Raw genomic sequence first — 22,459 nt, forward strand, 5'->3', positions numbered from 1 at the left:
TCAGCAGGGTCACAGCTGGCCACGGAGGAGACATCAGAAGGACACAGGTGAAGAAGCACCAGGTTTCAGGATGAAACAGAACTTGTAATGGGCTACCTATGACTATCTACGACCGTGGCCCAAGAAACTGAGTACCATGCAATTCTCAACTAGGATTCCTATTTTCATTTTCAGTGTCTTTTTCATTTTTCTCTTATCTTTTCTCATAATAACGATTTTTCACAGAGTTACTATGTTACAGCCTAGATGAGGGTATGTGAAAAATGAAGTAATCCAAAGACGACTCTCTCCCATGCCAAATGACTACATAAAGAAAGCTAGTACACGTCATTTGGTTTGTATCACATATACATTTGTCAGAAATTCAATTAACAACAATGAATGTCATGGTATGTGGGACTGCTCATATTTTATGCAAATAACTCCTCTTTTAGGTTCAGAGTTTAGTATAAAACCCTTTATTAGGGCTTCCCTGGTGGCGCAGTGGTTGAGAGTCCGCCTGCCGATGCAGGGGACGCAGGCTCGTGCCCCGGTCTGGGAGGATCCCACATGCTGCGGAGCGGCTGGGCCCGTGAGCCATGGCCGCTGAGCCTGCGCGACCGGAGCCTGTGCTCTGCAACGGGAGAGGCCACAACAGTGAGAGGCCTGCGTACCGCAAAAAAAAAAACAAAAACGCTTTATTAGGAAAGGAGAATCTTATAAATATACCCCTAAGATAGTGGGACAGAAATTACTTATATCAATGCTGATGTATATCTCTCCCTGAAGTGTTTTTAAACTTACCCCAAATATAACCTTGCTCTCTATTAATTTCTGGTCTATTTATATTAGGACTTAAGTCATTGCAAACAGCGAAAGGAAAAAAACAATACTACTTTAATCACCTGAAGAGGAGGTAACAAGAAAAGCTGTGACCTACCCAACTCAATCCTTTCAATAGATGTGACCTCTTTATTTGAGAATGGAACTGATTCTAAGGTATTCTCACAATTCATAGCACCTTTATCCCTTTATATGAACTCAACTCACACACTGCTCTCACTGGTCCTTCTAGCACATGCATGGAAACAAACAAACAAACAAAACACCTGAAAGGTATGTAAAAGAATTCCACTGTCTCCTGGCAGCCTTGACTTTTACTCCAGCAGTCACTGCCAGCATTCTAATTCAGCACTAATGCTTCCACATTGCTAAATACAGCTTTTAGGTTTCAGATGACCACTTTTGCTTCCAGGTTTAACAAAACTCAGGGAAACTGTTACAAAAGCTACCAAACTCCAAGAGGTGGGTGGGAAGATGAAAGGATGCATCAGGGTTGCTGAGACTGACTGATGTGGTATCTTTTTTTTCCCCATCCACATGGACAGTAAGATAGTAAGTGGGAATTAATATTATCAATATGTTCAGATCCGGACACTGGGCCAGTCTTTTTTCTAATAGCTCTCCAGACTGTGTAGTTCTGACCCCCGAGAGTGAGTGCTGCACTGAGCTTCCCTCTCTGCCCTCGTCCAACCTTCTGTGAGGGTTTCTGCAATTCAGAAAGAATCCCCAGTTCGCAGCAGTAACTCTAAGAAAACATCAAGTCTGGGAAGGCCCACTTGCAGGCATCACTTGCTAGCTGGAGACACAGGTGGTGGAGGCGTTAGATTAAAGCCCAAACAAGGAAGTCGAGCTCCTTTTCATCAGAGCCCAGACTAGGTGAGAAGAGGCTGAAATAAAAGATTTGAAAGGTAAAGGACAGCAGCTGAGGGAGTGTTCCTTGAGTGGTACCACAGGTGTTAGTTCATTGCACACATGAAGGGGCTGCGGTACCATCAGGGATTTGGGGAGAGTGGGAGAGGCTCGGAAGGAGTGCTGTGTGAAAGCTCATGAGTCAAGGAGAAATACATAAAAGGACTGTGGAGAAGCAGGAGAGAGCCACAGCTTAGGGCAGATGTCTTGAGAGTATAATGGACTCAATCAGGAATTTATGATTTTTTTAGAGAAGCTCAACAGGCTGCAAGCAGACATAGAGGGCTTGTTCAGTGGAGGTCATATGTAGCTATGGAAATTAGAAAAGCCTGCAGCAGCTTTAGGTGGCAAGAGATTTCTGAGTGGAAGTGAGTTCCCTGTAGATATGGGTAAGAGCAGATGAAGGTTTGTGGACCAGGAGACCAGGGACAGTTGACGGAGGTCTTCCTTAAAAACAAAGAGCAGCTTACGTGCACCTTGTGGGAGAGAGATGGAAGGTCAGATGCTTTCACAGGTAGAGACCTTGGCTGGTGGAGATCTTGGTGCAGTTCCTACTGAGGATGCAGTACATCTACACTAGTGGGTAGATAATGAAGAATGATGTAAAGGTTACTAGAATACATTTGGGCAAAGGAACTGTGAATAAGAGGTGACTTTGAATTTGAGAGGATGAGGGGAATAAAAGGAGGGGCAAGAAAGACCACGAGGCAGGTACTGCTAGGGTGGAGATTTGTACTAAGGGGACTCTGTGCTGAGGAACTGAAGTGGGTAATGGATCACAGAGTAACAGAATAAAGAAAAACAAACTAAAAGGCCAGCCCAGAAGTAGAGCGATGCCCCAGAAGTGGTCAGGGATATGAGACGTATTGGAACTTTTCCTCTTGGCCTTGTGGTTGGTTAGGGGTGTGGTCCTCACTGCAGGGACTGTAAGTGATACATGTTAGTTGGGAGATCCAGCTGCAGTTAATGTGAGCAGGTGAAGGAATGGTTGAGAAAATGATTTGAGGATACAGGAAAGTTTGTCCTAAGTAGGATTAAAGTTCCCAAAAGACCCCTGAAATTGTTTAGTATAATAGATCTTAACCTCGGTTGCACAGTAGAATAACCCAGGCAGTGCTCAAACAAACAAAAAACCAAACCTAATACCTACACTGATCAGATCAGAACCTTTGGGTTGGGACCCTCAAAGAAGTCTCTTTTTAAAGCTTCCCAACTGACTCCTATGTGCACTGGATAGAGAATTATTATTTAGGATTTAGGACGAGCATAAGTGAGGAGTGGGGTGGGCCTGAAGGCAGAGGTATTTGGAGAAGAGACACAAAAGACAGTATTTATGGGTAAATTAGAGGAGCAGGGCGATGGGAGAGAGGCTGGCGGAAGCATTTGCAAACGAGGTGCCAAGGCAGAATTTAGGTAATGAAGGGCCTTTCTGAGTTAATCGGCCCCAAAGTTCCAATTCGAGCATGGGCATGAGGCAGTTTTGGCTGGACTGAGCTGTCTCTTCAGTATGTTGGTTTACCTGTAACTAGGATTTTGGTATTTCTGCGTTATTAAATGATCATGAGGTACAAGAAAGCCTTATCCATTATTCATGTTTCTTTCAGGCTAAGTGCTGGATCCCCAGATGCTGAGAATTTATATATGTCTATTTGGAAAGCACTGACCATGATATAAACTGCTCTTGGGTTGTTCTTACTTCTTAAACCTGTTTGTCAGTCTTTCTCATCTCTTTTCACTAATTAACATAATCAAAATTATTTTATGAAATAGTACTTTTTTTGCATGGATTGTATGTCTGTCGAGAAGAAAGGTCGAGAGTGACTGAATATAAGAACTATTTGTGTGAATATAAAATGTGTCTCAGATTATTTCAAATATGATGTAGATCTTCTACAGATGATTTCTGCAATGATTTTTCTTTGAATTATTAAGAAGATTTGCCTTAATCAGACCCCATGGCTCGCCTACAAATACAGTTTTTCCTAAGAAGGATTTAAGCCTACAATGATTTCTATCCAGACAGTGCCTTAACAGTATCGCATATGCAAGGAATACAAAAGAAATAACCTTAAGCTTTTCACTAGAGCTGTGTGTTCGCATCATTTATTTAACATCAGAAACTCCTACAGGCTCAACCATCAAAAATATACCCAGGGACCGAATATGTCTCATCTCCTCCATGGACACAACCTGCAACACTCCGTTTTCATGACCCAGAACTATTCTCTGGATGGAAACTCCAGAAGGAAATATACCCTGAATTTCAGAAAAAAAAAAAAGAATTCTTCTCTTGGCTTCCTAGATGCATCTTTCTCCTACTTCTCCCCTTCCTCCTCTGCGTACTCCTCTTTCTGTAGCTCTTTTGCTGGCTGCCCCCCTCCTCCCTTGCAATGGCAGGGCTCCCCCGGTCCCTGTGCTCTAGGGTGTGGCTCTCTGAGCAGCGCGCCTTAGGAGCAGAGTCCAGACTGCAGCCAGCTGCCCGGGGAATGAAGCCTGTTTTCTCCACTTAGCAGCTGTGTGGCCTAGAGCAACTTACTTAAACTTTCTGTGCCCTGCACATCTGTAAAATAGGGATAATGGTGTCCTACAGGTTGTTGTAAAGATTCAATGAGTTAAGAAAAGATACTTAGAATCTTGCCCGGCACATAAGAAATTCTCAGTGATGTTTATTAGCTTTATTATTATTTTCTCCCTCTACTCTCCCTTGATATTCTCCTCAATCACCATGGAGGACAAATATCAATATTATATAGTTGGTTCCTGAGTCTCTGTCTCAGGAACTGCTCTCTGTTCAAAGAGCCACCCCTATATTTCTAACTGTCCATGGGGCACCTTTGTCCTGATGTCTAATCCATACCTCTAATTCAATATTCCAAAGACAAAGTCACCATATCCACAGTCCAGAGCTACCTGCTCCTGAGTTTGCTACTGTTACTTGGAGGCAGACTTGATCTTCTGCTCCACCCATTCCAGGTTAGTCACCAGGGCCTGCAAGAGTTACTTAATAGGGCCTTTCGTACCTATTCCTTTCCTCTAACTCCTCTGTCTTCACTCCAGCTCTACCATGCTTTTCTTGACTCGATTCTATCTTTTCACTGACAGCAGACTGGTATTTCTAACATGTATTTCCAGTCATGTCTATCTTCTAGTTACATCTCTCTAGTGGTTCTCCATTAACTCAAGAAACTGAATCTCCACTCCTCTCTCTGGTTGTCAAGGTCCATCCCCCAAAAACTCCTATCAATCATTCTAGGCTTTCTGGAAATAACATGCCACGTAGAATCTGTATTTACTGTTCCCTTTGTGCTTCTTCATGCTGTTCCCTTCACCCAGAAATCCTGTATTTTTTTCCCCATTATTGTTGGTCAGACCCTGCCTCCCTTTAAGGTCAATCTCAAATGTTAGCTCCTTTTCAGATTTTCTCAAAATAATATGATGCCTCCTTCTCCTGAATTCCCACAGAGCTCTGCATTCATCTACGGCATGTATCACGCTCTGACTTGCTTCGTAATCCTTTGCATACTTCTTTTATTCCTCTTTCCAGATCATAACTTCTTCAGAGGCACTTACTATCTCCTTTAAAGCTTCAAATGGGAGAAAATGAATGGCAATAATAGCACCGAGAATTAAGCCTATTTATTCGGTAAAGCAGCAGCCCGTTGTCAAATGCTAACCCTCTTCCTCACGGTCCTCATAAAAAGAATGGGAGAGCATATAAGGAAGTTGCACACAAGAGGAACATAGAGTGTGAGCAATTATGCCAGTTCCTTTTATAGGAAGAACACAGCTGAGATAAACAAGGAAGCAGATTATTTACCATCCACAGGTCTCGTTGCCAAATTCTTCCACTTCTAAATTTCTCATTAAAAGAAACCAAGGAGGGTAAACAAAAGTAGCCCTCGGGAGGAATTAGCATAATGGAAACAGCTTATTTATCAGCATGGCTTCAAGAAATGTCTAATTTGTTTTTGTAACTGCCATGTTCTGGGGCCAGACACTTGTGTTCATGCACTCGGGTGCACATGTACATAACACATATCGTCTCTAGGTGTGAGGTGGGTGGGTGAGGCTAGAGTCACTTACCTTCAGGGCATCCTGAGTGTCATCCAGACAGTAGACTCGGAGGCTGTACTCCAGAGAGGAGCAGCAGAGTGGCCCGAAGATGGCCAGCTTCAGGCGCTTGGCGGCTGCTTTGGTGGTGGACTGCCCAACCAGGGCGAAGGTGCCAAGGTTCTCGGAGAGGAGGTGGCAGGCCTCTGCGTCCAGCTGAATGTAGCAGGGGGTGGTGAAGTTTTCCTCTCCGACCACCACCACATCCTGGGGGACGAGAAGGAAGGGGCAGCGACTGAGCCTCCTGGCTGCCATGACGGTGGCCAACAGGGGTGCACAGATCAGGACTCCTCCCGAGTTCTGATTATTCCATTTCCTGCTCTTCTCTGACTTTATTATACTTCTATCAATATTTCCATTCTTAATCGTTCTCTCCCTCACTTCCCTTGCCTTTATGCTGATAACATGCTTTATTTAGAAGATCTTCATTTAGTCTTTTTTGATCTTCTAGGAATCTACATTGCTGGAATCTACCTAAAATTCCAAAAGAAATGTATAAGTTATCCTTTTAACTTCAGCATATTTGAGTTGATTATCTGTTTCTGATAATTTGCTTTAATCTCTAAATTGCTAATTTCATACAAAAGTACTATCTTATTTCAATGTCATTTTAGCATAGTATTTTCCCCTGAAAATCTAGGGGTTTGAAAAGAATTTTTTAAAAAGAATTAGGAAATTAAAAAATTATGCAATACCATTCTACTAAGTTCTTCCAAACTCACCCATCAATTACTTTCCAAAGCAATACACTGCTTTTCCTCATAATCTGGGCTCTTGGACTTTGCTAAAAGCACAGCATGGCAAACTCTATGCATTTGACACATTATTTTTCTGTTTATTTTTCATGTAAGCCTTTAAGCAGTCTCACGTTTTAGATTGTTAACATTCAGCAAGAAATAAAAATAAGTGAAACTGATGAGTTTTAGAAAAATAGTTACTAACTTAACTAGGTTTTGATTTAACCAAATGACTCAGGCCACAGAAGAAATCATCTGAAAGACCAAGCATAGAATCCATAAAACAAGGGTCACAATTCCACATGCCTCCCAGGGCAGAACGGTAACAGGAATGTGTGAAGCAGGTAGGGCAGAAGGTAATAAGGAGTGGTGGAGACTGTGGTGAAGCAGAGCACAAGCCTGTCTAAAGAGCTCAGTCTCCGCTTGGCTTCAGCCATTGCGGCCATGCAGGGATGGGCTCTCAGTACTCTAACTGTAAGCATCTTTGCCGTAAGCATTTTTGCCACACAACTGATTGGCTGTAAAGCAATTTTACTGTAAAAGATGAAACAGCAATAAATAAAAGAGGGACATTAACAAAAATAAAAAAAACATGAAAAATGAATAACAAAAGTAAAAAGACTTTATTATGAACTACAAAATATTCAGAGACATTTGAAATGTGTATATATTCATGGCAGTACCGTGCAAACAAATGATTTTATTTAGTGGGTTGTACCTAAGCACTTGTCTTCAAAGTCTTTCATTTGTAGTATTATACATATTTTTGCTTGTTGATTCAGCTCCTCATTTGGCATTCCACTTTTCTTTTTTTGCTAAAATTTCTTCTTCATTAAGAGGGGTATCAGTTTCCACATACTGAGATGCATATTTATAACTGAGCTTTGTATTATGGTGTGAAAGCCTCTACACTGTTGTTTGTTCTTGGTACATATTGTTACATGTCCCTTGACAGATGTTCCAAAGTTCTATGGGACATGTGGGCTCGACTGTGTCTTTTTGGCCGTTGGCCTCTTTCAGATTTATGTAATATAAAAATGGTAGTACCGTGTCAGTGGAGAGATGAAACCAAACTGTGCACCAGTTATTTTATCTTTTACAGCAAAATTACCTTAAGGCCAATTAGTTATGTGGCAAAAATGCTTGTGGCAAAGATGTCTATGGCAAAGATGCTTACAGTAAAAGTACCAGGCATGGCAGGAATGCAGGACCAGTGAGCACACAGCCTTTAGTTTTTCAAGAGAAGCTGTAAGTTCAGATTATTATGTGAAATCTTCCAACTTTTAACTAATTCAAATTTAAAAGAAAATTTCATTTGGGAGAAATAAAACCCATGTGTGGGCATGATTCAGCCTCTGCATTAGGTTACTTAATCTCTGCAGAGGCAGCAACCATAGCTCCTTTGCTTCATACTGTATCTCAGTGGGCCTGGATCATGGTGAAAAAATGGTTATTTGTCAAAAACATGAACAAATGTTTCATCATAAATTGAGTCCCTGGGGCTGGACAAAGCTATGAAAGGAGCCAACTCAGGTAGCTGTTTTAGTTAGGCCATGCAACATCATCCAGGCTAAAGTAAGGACTGTGTTTTAACAGCATCCATGAAATCATTTCTTCAGCTAAACCTGTACCCAAAGATAAAGCTTAAACTGAACTGGAAAGGAGAAAAAGGAGCTCAGCACTTCCACGTTTATTCCAGCCCCAAAAGGACACCTGGAGAGAAGCTGCTTTCTCCAGCACGGCAAGGGCAAGGCTCGAGTGTCATTTCCTGATGGCATGTTACAAAAAATCTCCTAGAAGAAATGGTGGAGAATAAAGATGCTCCATGTTCCTGTCAAAGACAGAAGAGTGTTTTCATAAGGACTTCCTTCTTCTACTCTTCACATCTATTTTTTTCTTTTCCTCTTATTATTGTTGTTATTGTTGTTATTACTCAAATCCAGAAATAGGGTATTAGGGTAATAGGCAGAGAATTGTGCAAACAATTTAGGATCCCTTGAGATAAAGACTTTGGGATGTTTTTGAGATAAATCATTTAAACTTAAATGGAATTGAAGTTAGATCTGGTAAAGTCCACTCTTAACGTAATGTATAGCCCTAGACTTCAATCCAGGACCTCTGGCAATGAGTGACCCTTCACTTTCATGTGGTCAAGAGGAGAGCACATCCATATAGAGAGGACACTCCAGGTAATCCCAGGTACGCCCTGCTATGCTTCTACCTCCACTACTACTTTTTCCTAAAATATTAGGGGTTTGAGTCTTCATGCATATTTTTTTTTCCTAAAAGAAAAATACTGAGGGACTTGCCTGGTGGCGCAGTGGTTAAGAATCTGCCTGCCAATGCAGGGGACATGGGTTCGAGCTCTGGTCCGGGAAGACCCCACATGCCACGGAGCAACTAAGCCCATGGGCCACAACTACTGAGCCTGAGCTCTAGAGCCCGCGAGCCACAACTACTGAAGCCCGTGCTCTGCAACAAGAGAAGCCACAGCAATGAGAAGCCACAGCAATGAGAAGCCTGTGCACCGCAACCAAGAGTAGCCCCCGCCTCTCCGCAACCAGAGAAAGCCCGCGCACAGCAATGAAGACCCAATGCAGCCAAAATAAATAAATAAATTTAAAAAAATAGAAAAATACTGTAAGTAATCACAAAATATATCCAACATGCATATTGGATAATTCTCTTTATAATGACTACACAAATCTTTTTTTTTAGGTATTAGGCATAAAATATTCATGGTAAATATAACAAATCCTTTTGCATTTAATTTCAGGTGCTAACTGCAGGGTTCTGATGGAAAGAACAGGATCTGTTTAAGGCACTGTCCTTAAGAAGTTCTGATGGCAGCAGTTACAGAGAGTCAAGTTGCCAAAGAAGTTCTTCATTGTACTGGAGCTTAGGATACACCCTTCCTGTTTTGCCAGGTTAAGTTCAGACCTATATTCCTGGGACCTGTTAGCAAGTAAGTGTCTAACATTTTCTGACCCAGGTGCAATGCTTCTCTACCTGAAAATTAAAATAATAATAAAAAATATATATATATATATATATATATAGTTTCCCTTCCCAAGATAGTATGCATATGCAAATGGGACTTATGTAAGACTCTTAAGTACACTTTCCCTATGAGTTAGCTAATGCTTGACCATCTTTTTCTTTGTGCCTATCAGTCAGTAGATAAAACACTCAGGAACCAGTGTCTGTCTGTCTCCCCCTCTCCCCTCTTTGTCTTCCTCTCTCTGTTCCTCTCTCTTTCATTTGAGTATAAGCTAAAATTCCACTCATGCGTTGCTTTAAAAATAAAAGCCTTCCCATAATTGCCCTTGCTTATCTGCATGGATTGCTCCTGGGTTCTATCTTTATCCCAACAGAAGCTCACCTCCCACTGTCCCTGTGCTGCCTGGTTCTTGAGCTGTATCTTCCAGTCCTCGGTATTGGGATCTGCGCAGTGATGCATAGTGAGGATGACAGGGCGGGTCAGCAGAGCTCCTGGAGGCCCACAGCTCACCACAGGGGCCAAGAGTGTCTGAGAGTCCTCCACGGGCGGCCTGGGGAGAGAGGAGAGATCTGCGTCATGCAAGTTCCATAGTATTTATGTACTACGTACTCACTGAGATTTCAGATCTAAAGTTGCACAAATAGCTTCTTCTTGGAGTTTTTTTTTTTTTTGTCGGGGGCAGGGGGCAGTGGTGGGGTTGAGGCAGAATTAAATGGGAAGACATGCACTTTATACCAAGACTTTGATATTGCAGGACTTGAGGTCTCTCTAATAATAGTGAATCTGCCTGCATATCTTTGATCCCTCCCTTCAGACACAGGTCTGCCTTTGCTAATTTCCTCTGAATTCATGTACTGATACTTTCAGGATGGAATGAGAAGGATCAGGGTCCTTATGAAGTTACATAAGCATCTTTTCTGATAATACTTGCCAGTCATTTCACAGAGTTTTACATACTTTCGTGTTTTTAGGACCTAACTTGAAAAACACTTAAAAAAAATCACTTTAGAATAAGGACGCCCTCGAGCTAAACTTCTTCCAAATGACTTTCAGGAATAATTCAGGCTAGTATAGCAGATTCATTTTTTTCAAACATGACCAAGAAAGAATGTAGAACTGTATTTCTATAGCAATTTAAAATGATGTTTCTCTACATGTATACTTCATACTCTGAGAATTTGGGTGGAACGAACTTCAAAGATCCAAATTCTTTATTTTTACATGTTTTTTTTTTTAATTGCCTTATTTTTTTCCCCCAATAAGATTGTAACCAACAGCCAGTGAATAAATTAACCCAAGCTGTCAGTTGACATGTGAGGAAGTAGCCCCAAAGTGTTGAGTGGATTTGCCCCAAGTCTCACAACTAACAAGCACTGGTGCTGGGACTAAAACCAATGTCTTTGCAAAAACCATACAACTATGTTGTCAGAATAGTATGAGTTAAGAAATCCTGGACTCACAAAATTTTAGAGGAGGAAGGGCCCTCAGGGCCAACAAGCACAGAGCTTCTCTACAAGATGCTGACATGTGGTTAGTGCTTTAAACTCATCCAAAATTGCAGTCCACTACTACTGAGGGGTCAACTCATCTATTATCAACTCAATACTTAGAATGAATACAATCTGTCTTCCTGACACTTCTCTCCACATATCCTGACCGGCTTTCTCTCCACTTTGGCATGAAAGAGCCTCTCAAGCACTTAGAGATTATTATGGTATCTCTAAAACGTCATCTTCTTCCAGATGAAAGCTCCTCAATTTTTGCAATTTCAACTAGAAAAGCATGGTTTCTTGATCTCTCCCTATAATTCTATCTTTATTTTCATAGAGATGTCTGTCAGTGTTTCACTGTCTTCCCTAGAGTGAGGCATCTTGAAATGAGTGTAAGACAGTCACCCCTTAGTATCCATGGAAGATTGGTTCCAAGGACCCCCCCGGCAGACACCAAAATCCCTGGAGGTTCAAGTTCCCTATATAAAAGGGCACAGTATTATATAAAATGGCATATAACCATTATATAAAAATTATATAACCATTATAAAATTTTTATAACCATTTATAACCAAAAAATTATATAACCATTATATAAAATGGAATATAATCTATGCACATCCTCCCACATACTTTAAATCATATCTAGATTACTTATGATACCTAATACAACGTAAATGCTATGTAAATAGTTGCCAGTGTGCTGCAAATTAAAGTTCTGGTTTTTGGAACTTCCTGGAAAAAATTGTTTTTTCCAAATATTATTGATCCAAGGTTGGTTGAATCTGCAGATATAGAACTCACAGATACAGAAGGCTGACTGTTCTCAGGTATACAGTATAGGGGGACAACTGTTTTCTCTTCTTTGGGATATGTAGTTATATCAGTGCCTCACAAAATTGTTGCCTTAGATTATTCTCAATTATTTATATGTATTATTTAGCAGAATTGAGTTAGATGGGAAGATAAGAGATAACATGGTTAAACATGTCCTTTATAAGAGGATGCAATGAAGCCCCAAGAAGGTTAAGTAATTTGTTAAAGCTAACCACTATGTATTCCTAACATGAAAGGCTCTTAGTCTCTCTTTATAGGTCTGTGGTTGCAATGATGGCTTTTGAACCTATATAGAGAAATTTATATTTAGCCATCTAATTTCACTTTAATTGTTTTAGGAAATTTTTCAGGTCATCTATTTCTTAATGCTATGTCTTTCCTCCATATATTGGCTATCTCTTCTAGTCTTTTATCTTCCATAAATTTGATATGCCTGCCATTTATGTTCTCATTCCAATCACTGATAACACTGTAATACAAGAACAGGGCAAAGACAGAGACCTTTTCAAGGGCACTACTTGAAACCTCTCTCTAGTCTGACATCAATACTTTGAGTTTAGTTCAGTCAAACATAAACCCATTAAAATGTACATTGTCCAGTTCATATCTTTCCATTTCATTCACATGGATATTACAAAGGTCATATCAAATTCCTTTACAATCGCCACAGTCACTTGAAATGCATTTTCCTCTAGTCTTCATCTATGGTTAATATATAAATACTACATAATCTAGAAGTTAGCTTCTATCTATGGCTTACCCTCACTTAACACTCAGTGAATGATAGAAGCAGTTATTATTTTTTTACTATTGTTGGAAAACTATTCTCCACGGATCTCTCATGTTTCTGCATGGTCCCGACTGTCTTTTCAAGACAACTGTATAGCAATCTCCTTGGAAGATAAAGATAGTGCTTACCTCTGGAGCAAATGGCAGACATGTCTACCTCCCATTATAAAACCCTCAGGTTCCCTAAACTCAATGGTATATTCCTGGAATGGAACCACTGAGTGTGTAGATGTCCTCTGACTGTCTTTACATCACCCTTTCAGAACCTGGGAAACTGGCACAAAAATGGAAATACTTTAGATAGTGCTATTGCTGTGAGCAATAAAGTATCCTTTGTCTCTGACTCAGGAGTCTTGTGTCATTTATCAGCATCTACAAAACTGTGGCAGCCAACTTGGTAGGTCACAAGTAAGGTCAAATCTTAGAAATTCCTAAGTTCTTGGTGATTATTATCATCAGTTCTAAGAACTCAGTTAAAATTTGGCATATTTTCCCCTTAGTAAAACTTGGCTATCAGTGCTTCTTCTTTTATTCTAAAATTTCACTAGAATCTCCCAACCCGTGACTTTCTTTTCCTCCTATTCAGAAAAATTTTTTTTTAAATTATCTCTTTTTAGTCATTTAATATCATCTCCATTCCCACTGAATAATAACATAGTTTTATTAAATCTAAAGTTATCAAAGTACTTGGAAATGTACTTATATTTGGAATTATAAGGTGAGTGGCAGCTTGAGAACTCATTACTATCCCCTTTTGGTTTTCATTTCCCCTTAACGCAATTTGTCCTCCTTTGTTCCAGTCTGAAATTCATTCTCTTAGAACATGAGTGAAGTCTTGCTTTCATTGTGCCATAGTTGATATTACACTATCTGCCTTAAACAGTAACTATACTCTTGTTTAATTCTACTTTTCCTACCGGGGCAAAAAAAAGCAATGGCTGCATTTTCCTGAGCGCTACCCTTACCTTTTAGTTACAAGTGTACCTTGAGAACGAGCATTAAACTTTTAAAGAAAGAGAGTAAAGTGGAATCCATTTCAAGTGGTCTTTGCAATAGAGTTGGGGATTGGAAACATCTGTCTCTCAGTCTGCTGTTAGCAGCGGGTGCTTGAGGCAGGAGGAGGAGGGATTCTTCTCATCACTGAGTTGGAACAGAAGGGAGAAGACTCCCTGCTGCGCTGGGGTGCCGTCAGACCTGCACTCCCCTGGCATGCAATACTGATGGGCACCATTCTTGGAGGAGGGATAGCAAGGGAAGGAAGGGGCAGTAGGTGTCAAAAGAATTTATTAACCCAGTGAGGTGCAAGAATGCAATGAATAGGGAATTGGTGATGTGGAATTCATAACAGGGAATGGAAAACAAAGAAGTAATAATGATAAGAATCTTTCTGGGTTTTCAAGATGAAAGAAGTAGCAATGAAATTGGAAACATTTCCAAGCATATATGGAAGGAGCCACCTAGGGAAGGTTAAGATTTAACTATGTGAAACCAAAGGTCAGAGTGTTTAAATCCACATTTCCTTTATTTACATAAAGGGAGGATATTAAAATACATAAAACAAAAATAGTATAAAATAAATATAAAAAAATCTGTTTTATGTTTTTTGCAGAGAAGGGCTTTACTTCATTATGTCTCATGTGTTTTCTAAGATATTTAAGCAAACATTCTGTAAATATTAATTGCAGATGATATGGAAATAAACTCAAAGCAAAAATTAGCTGCAGAAACAGCAATTAAATAGAAATCCAGTAATGAACAATGATTAAAGTTTTAAAGGCTTTTCAAAGTCCAACAAGGATAATATCATGGTAAATGTCGGATGGGTTCTGAGGACTCTAGGACAAAGCCCTCGGAGAGGAGTTTTAGTTTCCTGTCAGATTTTCTTATCCTTTGCTTGCTGTTATCAGCGAGGACAACTCCTCCTACACATAAGTGCACAATTCACAAAACTTTCATAAAAGCTATTGCATTTGCTGCCCAAGGCACACCTGTTAAGGTAGTCAAGATAAGTGTTTATATTACCTTTTTTTTTTTTTTTTTCCCAAAAGAGGAAACTGAAAGCTAGAGAAATTAACACACTTGCCCAAAGCCACAAAGCTAGTCATTGGCAAAGCTAGGATCCAAAAACAAGTCAATTGGTTTCTTTCACACAGTGGTATATTCTGGGTTGCTTATCTAGATTTATGGCCTTGAGAAATTTCTGTGATCTGTTTGCTACAGCAAGCTCAAAACTGCTTCCTGAAAAGAATCTTTCTCCATCTACCTCTGTGTAGAGACGAGATGCCTTCTATTAACACACATGTCTTTTGTCAGGTCCCTCAGGATGACAATCCCACCCTAGGCTCAGCTGCCTTTTAAAGCACACAGTTTCATGTATAACCGGCAACTTGAAATACTTGCACTCTAGGTATCCGACAAGGACTATCTAGCTCACTTGCTATCAAAAGATCAATTGAGCAAAAAAAAAATATTTATGGAAGCCACTTTGAAGGGCGTGCCCCCATTTCCCCAGACAGACCAAAATGTGTCCCTGGATTAAGCCTGAACAGCTAAATATTGTGCCCTGGATTGAACTGCTGAATCCTCGTGGAATTATTTTACTGAATTTATCCCTGGGCTTTATATTATCTACTCACACTGAGGGATACTAACAGAAGTAGCCCTATGAAGCTCACTGCTATTTTGATCTTTTAAATGTCGTTCACTGTATTAAAAAAAAAATTTTTTTTTTCTTTATGAGGAACCGAAGGAGAAATAATTGAGCTTCCTCCAGGCATGTTTTTCCCTTTTGGACGCATGGATCTTATAACCTACCATGTTTCCCTCTTGAAAGCTTTGAAATAGTAAATTCATGACCTATTAATAAGAAATATGCTGGGAATTCCACCAAATATTTTATATTCTAACTGCTCACCTGAATTTATCTTATCTTTATAATCTTATTTTTTCTATTTTCTCATTTTTTAATCCACTTATTTCAAAACAATTTTCCTCCCATTGAAAAGAATCACCTTGAATCATTTCTTTAGAAGTAGGACTTCAATAAATAAACACTGTGGAGAACAGTGGGAGAATAAGATTTAAATATGCCTGGATTCCACACCCTTCCGCCCTCTACCTTCAGTCTTTTTATAGCTGTTACTTCAAACAAGAAATTCAGGACTCTACCTAAAAGGATAATATCACTGAGTTTCACTGAGAAATAATAATGTCACCTACTATTATACAAAGTTCCAAACAACACATTAAAATAAATGACAACTTTCTGCTATATGACTACATACAAAAGACATTTTGGTCCACTATCCTAACATTTTACTTTATTATTTATATTCAGTAAATATGACGATAGTCTTCATTGCCTCACCACTAACACCTTAAATGCTTCCTACTGGGATTTCATCCTTAAAAAAAAAATCCTTAAGGCAACCAATGTCCTAAAGTTGACGAATCCAATATTTTTAAATGATCATTCTCCTTCTTTACAGTTTAATTTTAGTAATACCTCTGTCAGTCACTCCTCCATCTTGAAACTCTTTTTACCTTTGATTTTTTCCTATTATGATTACAATCATTCAGTCTTTCATTCAAAAATATTCATTGAGAAGCAACTATGTATTAAGCACCTTGCTAGATGCCAACTCTATTTATCTGCCTTATCCTTTCACGTTCTATTTAGTTTTGCCCATCATACCCAAACCTTAAATAAGAATATTTCCCAAAGTTCTTTCCCCAGTCCTCTTCTTTCTGCCTCTGCACTTTTTCCCTGGAAGATCCACTCACTGGTGACTTCCCATTTGCGTCTCCAGCAAGAATCCTACGTCCCCTTTCACGCACACCGTGCACAGCTAAATCAGAATTTGCCCTTTCTCTCCTTGAACCAGTTGCTGCTTCTGACCCCTTCGTATTGCTCTCACAATTTTCTCAGTGCCCAGGGCTTGATTCCTAAATACATTCTTTGTGTTTTGCCACACTTCTAATCAGTTGTGAAACACTTTTTCTTCTGAAACATATTTTTCTTTCCATTCTCCAGACTCGGGCCTGGCTCCTTCCCTCCACCCCTCACACCCTGATTATTGCCATGGGCCAACTAGGGCCCCCAGCCTTTGGGGGGGGGGTCCTTCTGTTTCCTCTACCAATTCATCCTGCACACCATCACCACATCAATCTTTTAAAAGCACTGTTATTCCTGCAGCACTTGACTGCTCAAAGACCTTCCATGGTTCCCCACAGTTTATATTTGGAATGTCTAAATTGATTTTTTGGCCTTTTGAGAAAACTGCCAGGCAAGTACAGAATACAGAGAAAGAAAAAATTAACGTTCATAACTTCAATTCGTTTTTCAATAAGAAATGATGAAAGGCAAAATTTCAGTCTGAGTCAGATTCATTTTTTTAAACTGCTGCTGGAAACAAGGCAAAAAGGTCCATGTTAGTGCCGTTAATTGTGGGAACTTCATCCACGGGGGTGGGGGGGTGGGGGGGGGAGGCTTTGCAGCCTTTCCGGGGATGTGTAAAGCAGAAGAAGTAGAAATCACGAGCGCAGCCTCGCAGCTCAGATCCCTTTTGGTCAGAGACAGCCTGTCCCGTTTCTGCAGCTCATTCAGGCTGCTCATCTGCCATCCCGTGCTTTCTTTTAGAGCATATTCCGTAATGATAAGGCCCCCTCTTGTCACATTCACTTGCCACATGCAATTAAGTTCACACCTCCCTTTAGACAGTTCACAACACCAGATGACTAGCTGGATACCATCCAGCTGGAAAAACACCCAGTTTGGGATGCAATAAAGGCAATCAGAGAGAGGGAAAATGGAGAAAAACAATCAGAATTTTCCTATAAATGCCTTGAAGTAACATATCTCCTGTTGTCCCCACAGTGTCTTCTCTAAAAGAAGTTCTAAGATCAGGTGAGGCTGGAAAGGGTCTTTGGTGAGCAATAAAAAGAAACTGTGTCCCACAATGCACTATAATAAGAAGGCAGAGGCTCTGTTTGTGTACTGGGTGCTATGGAGGAGGGACGGCATGTCAGCAGAAGAGCTCTTCGTGGAGATAAGCTGGGTGTGAATTCTGCCTTCCCTCAGTTGCTAACTGTGAAACCTTGGCTATGTGACAATTTCCCTGAGCCCTGGTCTTTTCATGTTCAAAGGTGGAGCTCATCATAACTTGCAGAGTTGTAGTGAGGAATAAATGAAATCAAAGTTTATTGTTTTGTTGACTTCCTAGACTTAAGAAAATGTTAATGCAGTTAAAAGTATATCGTGTGTGTAGATGTACATCATAAATAGCGCCAAAAAATTGAGGCAAAGCATATTCTTCCAGTATTCGAAAACTATCATCAGACTACCCAAAGAATTCACTCATGTCATTGAGGAACAAGTGAAGTTCCAAGGTATATCTTTCTTGTTTCACTTTGGTCTTAAATGTAAAAGAAAATAACAATGAGCATGCAGGTCAGAACTACCTTTGTTCATCAATAACATAAATTCTTTGCTAAATCAGACAGTAATAAAGCATTTATTCATAGCTGATTTTGTCAAATTATGGCTGAATTATAACCATAAAAGAGTTTGGCAAAACTCAGTGAGAGCCTTCTGGGAGAATCAATTGACTATATGAAATTTATAATAAAAGGTATTGTATATTTTATCATCATTTGTCAAAAAAAAAGTATGCTGACTATATAGTAGCTATGTTTTGTATTATTACTATACCCTAAGACAACATTCTTGTCATTGTGTTTTTATAAGAAAAACGTATATAGTTCACAAGAGAAAATTAGTGGAGAGGACTTTCTCATTTATTTGCGACAGTTGTCTTTTGTTTTTTCCTTGTTTCATGGTCTTCTGTGTGTATTTTCTTTTGAAATCTTGAGGTTCCTCTAGCTTCATTTTTATCAACAGAACTTCTTTGATGCACACCAAATTTAATAGAGTAATTCCCTCTGCACCTAACTTCAGGTGGTAGGCATAGCAAGAATGATTTATGGTTTCCTTTTCTTTAAAGTCAAAGGCAGAGGAAACTAAAAGCAGAAGTGTCTGGCTTTATCAATTTCCTGTTTTCTTCCTCCTTCATCCAAAGTGTAAAATTATCCTGGTCAGGGTGCTGACTAAACTGTGGGAAGAAAAATCATATGAGGCACCTGAGTGCCCATGTCTTTCAGTTTCAGCATGCCCTGCAGCAGTCCCTTAAGGCTTGATCTTCTAAAGATAATGGTGATCAGATGAAAAATAGGAGACCACGGACACCTCATTACATCTCAGCATAAAGCACAAGCCAATACTCATTTCTGTTTAAACAAAACGTCCATGTTGGCAAAAGGCCTTGAGGGATGGATGTACTTAGTTTAGTGCTAACCTTGACTCTGGACAAAAGAAAGAAGTAAACAAAAATATAAAGGGATCTTGGAGTCTGCTAATCTTCATTTCTCCTGCTGCAAAAGAAGGGCACTCTGAGGGCCTGTGAATGTTACTTTGCATTGAGAATGGAAAAATGAATATTTGATGTGAGCAAATACAAGTCTTTTTGTGATTTTCTCTTGCTCAAATTTAAGGCACATGAATAATGCTCAAGGAATTTTTATTATTTTCTTAGACAGGCTAGTGTTTGTGTAGGTGAAAGTACACACCACCTGAAGAAAACAATGTTCTGGCTCCTACAGATTATAAATACCAACATCTCCACCTGAGAGCATAATGGAAGAGCTTTTCAGCTACTGAAGAACGAGACTAAAAAGAGATGTTTTTCTGAGGATGACAGAGGGGAAGAGAAAAGGTATAATGCCTTGCAGTGAAAACCTAGCTCTACATTTGTCACTCATGCTTTGCATTCAGAGCTCAGGGCAGAGGAACCAATGCCTTTCCCCTTAGGAAAAATAATGATAATTACATGTAAGGATCTTCATGTCAACATCAACTCATTTTAAGATCTCAGTGCACTTTAGAAGCATTCATCAGTCAGGTCTATAAAGCACTATTTAACACACACACTTTATGTGAGAACTAATCAAGAAAGACCAGAAACAGTTTGTTAGAAGCCAAACTGAAAACTGAATTTAGGACTTTGAAACTCCTCTCGTTATTTTTACTTAAAGTAACTTCATCTTTATGATTATGACACATTCAAAATAGCCCTTAGATTCAATCTAGTTTTAATCAACCCTAGATCCATTTAGAAATATAGATTTTACATGTGCTAAACATAAGAAGGAGGTCGATAACACTTAAAAGCTAGAAGACAGTCCCCAAAAGAAGAATCTGCAGGTGAGAATAAAGTGCTAGGCTGAGGTGGGGATGGAAAAATCAGGGATTAAGGGGTTGTCTAATTCTCTGTGGCCTTTAACCCTATAATGGCAACAGGATGGATTCCTGAACCAGGCCACGTGAAGCTGACGTCTCTTTGCATCTCTTGCACAATCTATGGATCACATTTCTGGCCATTTTTTTCAGTTAATATGGCCACATTTCCATTTGGGAAAAGATCTCTGGCCTTCTGCCCATATTTAAGATCGGCAAAAGTGTCCGGAGCTTCAAAGATAAAGAGAAGTAAAAACTGACCTTTTACAGGTCTCGGTGAAAAAGGACATGCCAGAAGCAGGGCAATAAAGACAAAAATATGCTGGGTTTATTCTTTCTAATGTACAGTTCTCCTCCAAGTCAGACATTGATAAAGTCAAGTGCACCAGAAAAAGCATATTTACCTCATATTTTCCTTCCTGTGTACAGTCACATACATTTCGTAGACTCTCCCTTGGGGAATGGCCCCAGCGGGAATCAGCAAGCTTACTCCTGAATAGCAAAAGAGAAAAGCAGTCACATAAGACCTATGAATCAAAAGGGAACTTCACAGAATGCCTTTGAAGCAAGGGAAAAGGAATGAGGAGATTCTGTGGCCACATAGCCATAATCCTGCTGCTTTTTCTCTAAAGACATGTAAATATTCATACCTGCCCTGCTTTCCTTCCTTATTGGCCTTATTTGTTACCACAGCTCCCTCTGAACTGTTATGGAATTAAAGGAATGATATAATTTTTAAACTCCTGTTTTATTTAAGGAATAGACAGATGGTTTCACTGTTGTTTTCCTTGTAAAAGGAGGGGAAGACCAACAACTGCTCTTAAAATCTCAAACAGCTGTAATGATGTATCGTTTCTAATTTAAAAAAAAAAAATCCCCACAACATTCAAAGTCAGGGAAATGCTAACCTCAACAGTATCAAAAAATGTTTATTTCTGAAGTATCTGGTTAGCACCAGTGTTTTCCTGCAACAGAATAATAATTGGTGAAGAACTGCTTTCATCATACGTAACTCTAGAGAGTGAACACAACTGCTAGTTTTAGTCACAGCGGGGCAAGCAAGTTTTTACTTAGTTGCTAATTGGAGCATTTTGTAGGACTATGAGATTGAGCTCTGCTCTAAGTTAACTGTGCTGATAGCAGTGGTTTGCAACTTGAGCTTGCAGCAAAATCACCTGCAGGTTTTGCTAAAGCACAGATTACTGGATCCTATGCCCAGAGTTTCTATTCAGAAGGTCTGGGGAAACTGTAGTTCTAACAAATCGCCAGGTGTTGGCAATGATGGTGGTCTGTAGACCACACTGTAGGAACCATGGGCTTGCACCGCTGCGGTGTCATCAGAGAGTAATTCACGGTGGGCAGCAACTTGAAGATACTTAGCTCCATGATTTTATTCTAATAAATGCAGTTAATTTCAACTCAATAAAACTTTACAGACATGACTGTGAGGACAGTATTTTGCATGCTATGAATGCCAAGAAGTAAAAGACAGCATTCTTGTCTTTGAGTAGCTTATTTAATTAGCAAGGCAATGGAATACGCCCTATGAGCACAAGACAGTAAGGAACCTGCCCAACCACGTTGGAAAGTCTCAAGAGTAAAGGACAGAGAGTTAAAGAGGTATAGTTATTCAAAGCCTTTGTATATCTGGTTGAAAGTGTTGAGGCATGGCCTTCTTGAGAAGGAACGTAGCATGAGCCTTGTGGTGCTGTGGGAAGTGGAATGTCACGCTCGTGTCAGGATGGTTTGGTGAGGCACAGAGTGGAAGCAGGAAGACCACACATGAGGCACCCAAGCCTCAGTATTTTTATTTTTTCCAATGGGAACAATGAAATGTACCTTTATGTTTGTTACGGGGATGAAACAGACTATGGATGTAAAGTAACAAGAATAAGGCCTCACACATATTAGGTAACTACCGTTACTATATTAAATAAAATAATGCATGCAGATCACCGATGCCCAGAACATATTTAAAACATGCTGGCTCCTTCCCTTCCACTTAAGAAGCCTTTATAATAAGTCATATGTGAAAAAGTGACAGATGTAGAAATGCAAAGGAGAGGTAGAATCCAGTGGATATCATGAAAAAATAAAACTGTCTTGGGAATAATATAATGTTTAAACAATGAAAGAACAATAGAGTATATTTTGATCTATTCATTTGGTAGACTATTAAAAATATATTTAAAATTATGATTTTAAAAAGCATGCAATAGCATGAGAGTGAGAAAAATCTGAATAAAAGCACTTTATGTAATGTGTGATCTCAGCTATGTAAAATATATTTTAAAAAAGGAAAAATGGGGGCTTCCCCGACGGCGCAGTGGTTGAGGGTCCGCCTGCCGATGCAGGGGGGCATGGGTTTGTGCCCCGGTCTGGGAGGATCCCACATGCCATGGAGCGGCTGGGCCCATGAGCCATGGCCGCTGAGCCTGCGTGTCCGGAGCCTGTGCTCCGCAACGGGAGAAGC

The 22,459-nt window shown here is 39.8% G+C and overlaps 1 protein-coding gene across 1 annotated transcript in view; it reads right to left on the reverse strand.

The window, feature by feature from the left end:
• The window catches only part of UNC5C (unc-5 netrin receptor C), a 398,459-nt gene that overhangs the window by 17,685 nt on the left and 358,315 nt on the right, over positions 1–22,459 (reverse strand). The window contains exons 11-13 of the mRNA XM_007464392.1: positions 20,391–20,478; positions 9,961–10,129; positions 5,815–6,048 (exon numbers count right to left, since the gene is read on the reverse strand). Coding sequence (XP_007464454.1) covers positions 5,815–6,048; positions 9,961–10,129; positions 20,391–20,478 — 491 coding nt within the window. The remainder of the gene's footprint in view (positions 1–5,814; positions 6,049–9,960; positions 10,130–20,390; positions 20,479–22,459) is intronic.

Source organism: Lipotes vexillifer, unplaced genomic scaffold (assembly GCF_000442215.2).
Source record: "Lipotes vexillifer unplaced genomic scaffold, Lipotes_vexillifer_v1.1 scaffold1346, whole genome shotgun sequence".
Taxonomy (NCBI): domain Eukaryota; kingdom Metazoa; phylum Chordata; class Mammalia; order Artiodactyla; family Lipotidae; genus Lipotes; species Lipotes vexillifer.